The sequence below is a fragment of the Sinocyclocheilus grahami genome, unplaced genomic scaffold (genome assembly GCF_001515645.1).
Source record: "Sinocyclocheilus grahami isolate Dianchi unplaced genomic scaffold, SAMN03320097.WGS_v1.1 scaffold2877.1, whole genome shotgun sequence".
Lineage (NCBI taxonomy): Eukaryota > Metazoa > Chordata > Actinopteri > Cypriniformes > Cyprinidae > Sinocyclocheilus > Sinocyclocheilus grahami.
The window spans coordinates 12,268-12,996 of record NW_015508052.1 but is presented as its reverse complement, the minus strand read 5'-3'; the positions used below and the strand labels follow the sequence as shown (position 1 = coordinate 12,996).

Sequence of the window (729 nt, the reverse complement as noted above, 5' to 3'; positions counted from 1 at the left end):
AGCGAAAGAATAACTATTTGTTTTAAAAACAATAGTGAAGATGAAGAAGAAGATTTTTTTCAGCTTCATGCACAAGAACGTTTTGATGCTGTAAAAACCTTGAACAAACTATGCATTAGAAGAACATTCTGAACATAAAATGAAACTCATAATAAAGCATAATGATATAATTTATATCATAAAGCAAAGTTGTATACAAGAATAAAACTTTAGATATTGTTCTTTGGGAAGGAAATACATCTTTGAGTTGATCTGAATCTCACAGAAACTGCTGGTCTTGAAGATGAACTTTATTCACTGTGACTAATTTAGATGATGTTTCTTATGACAGATTAATATGGAAGAGATGCTGTGTAGCGCTTGAAAACTCTGGACCTGAAGCTAAACTACTTAATGTGATAGTTTATTGTATGACTCTGTAGAGAAGACGAATGTCTGAAACTCTTCCCGCATACAGTGCAGTGATACGGTTTCTCTCCAGTGTGGATCCTCTCGTGTGTTTTCAGGTCTCCTGACAGACTGAATCTCTTGTCGCAGTTTCTCTCCAGTGTGAATCCTCTCGTGTGTTTTCAGACTTTCAGACATACTGAATCTCTTGTCGCAGTGTGAACAATTGTAAGGTTTCTCTCCAGTGTGAATCCTCTCGTGTGTTTTCGTGTTTTCAGACCGACTGAATCTCTTGTCGCAGTGTGAACACGTGTAAGGTTTCTCTCCAGTGTGGATCCTCTC

At 37.2% G+C, this 729-nt stretch overlaps 1 protein-coding gene across 2 annotated transcripts in view; it reads right to left on the bottom strand.

Moving 5' to 3' along the window:
* Positions 1-64: 64 nt before the first annotated feature.
* The window catches only part of LOC107575770 (zinc finger protein 239-like), a 2,574-nt gene continuing 1,909 nt past the window's right edge, over positions 65-729 (bottom strand). Inside the window, exons 3-4 of one of the 2 annotated variants that reach the window (XM_016262100.1) lie at positions 576-645; positions 65-508 (exon numbers count right to left, since the gene is read on the bottom strand). In XM_016262100.1, coding sequence (XP_016117586.1) covers positions 387-508; positions 576-645 — 192 coding nt within the window. In that variant the 3' untranslated portion in view covers positions 65-386. The remainder of the gene's footprint in view (positions 509-575; positions 646-729) is intronic. The other variant, XM_016262101.1, reaches the window with a different exon arrangement.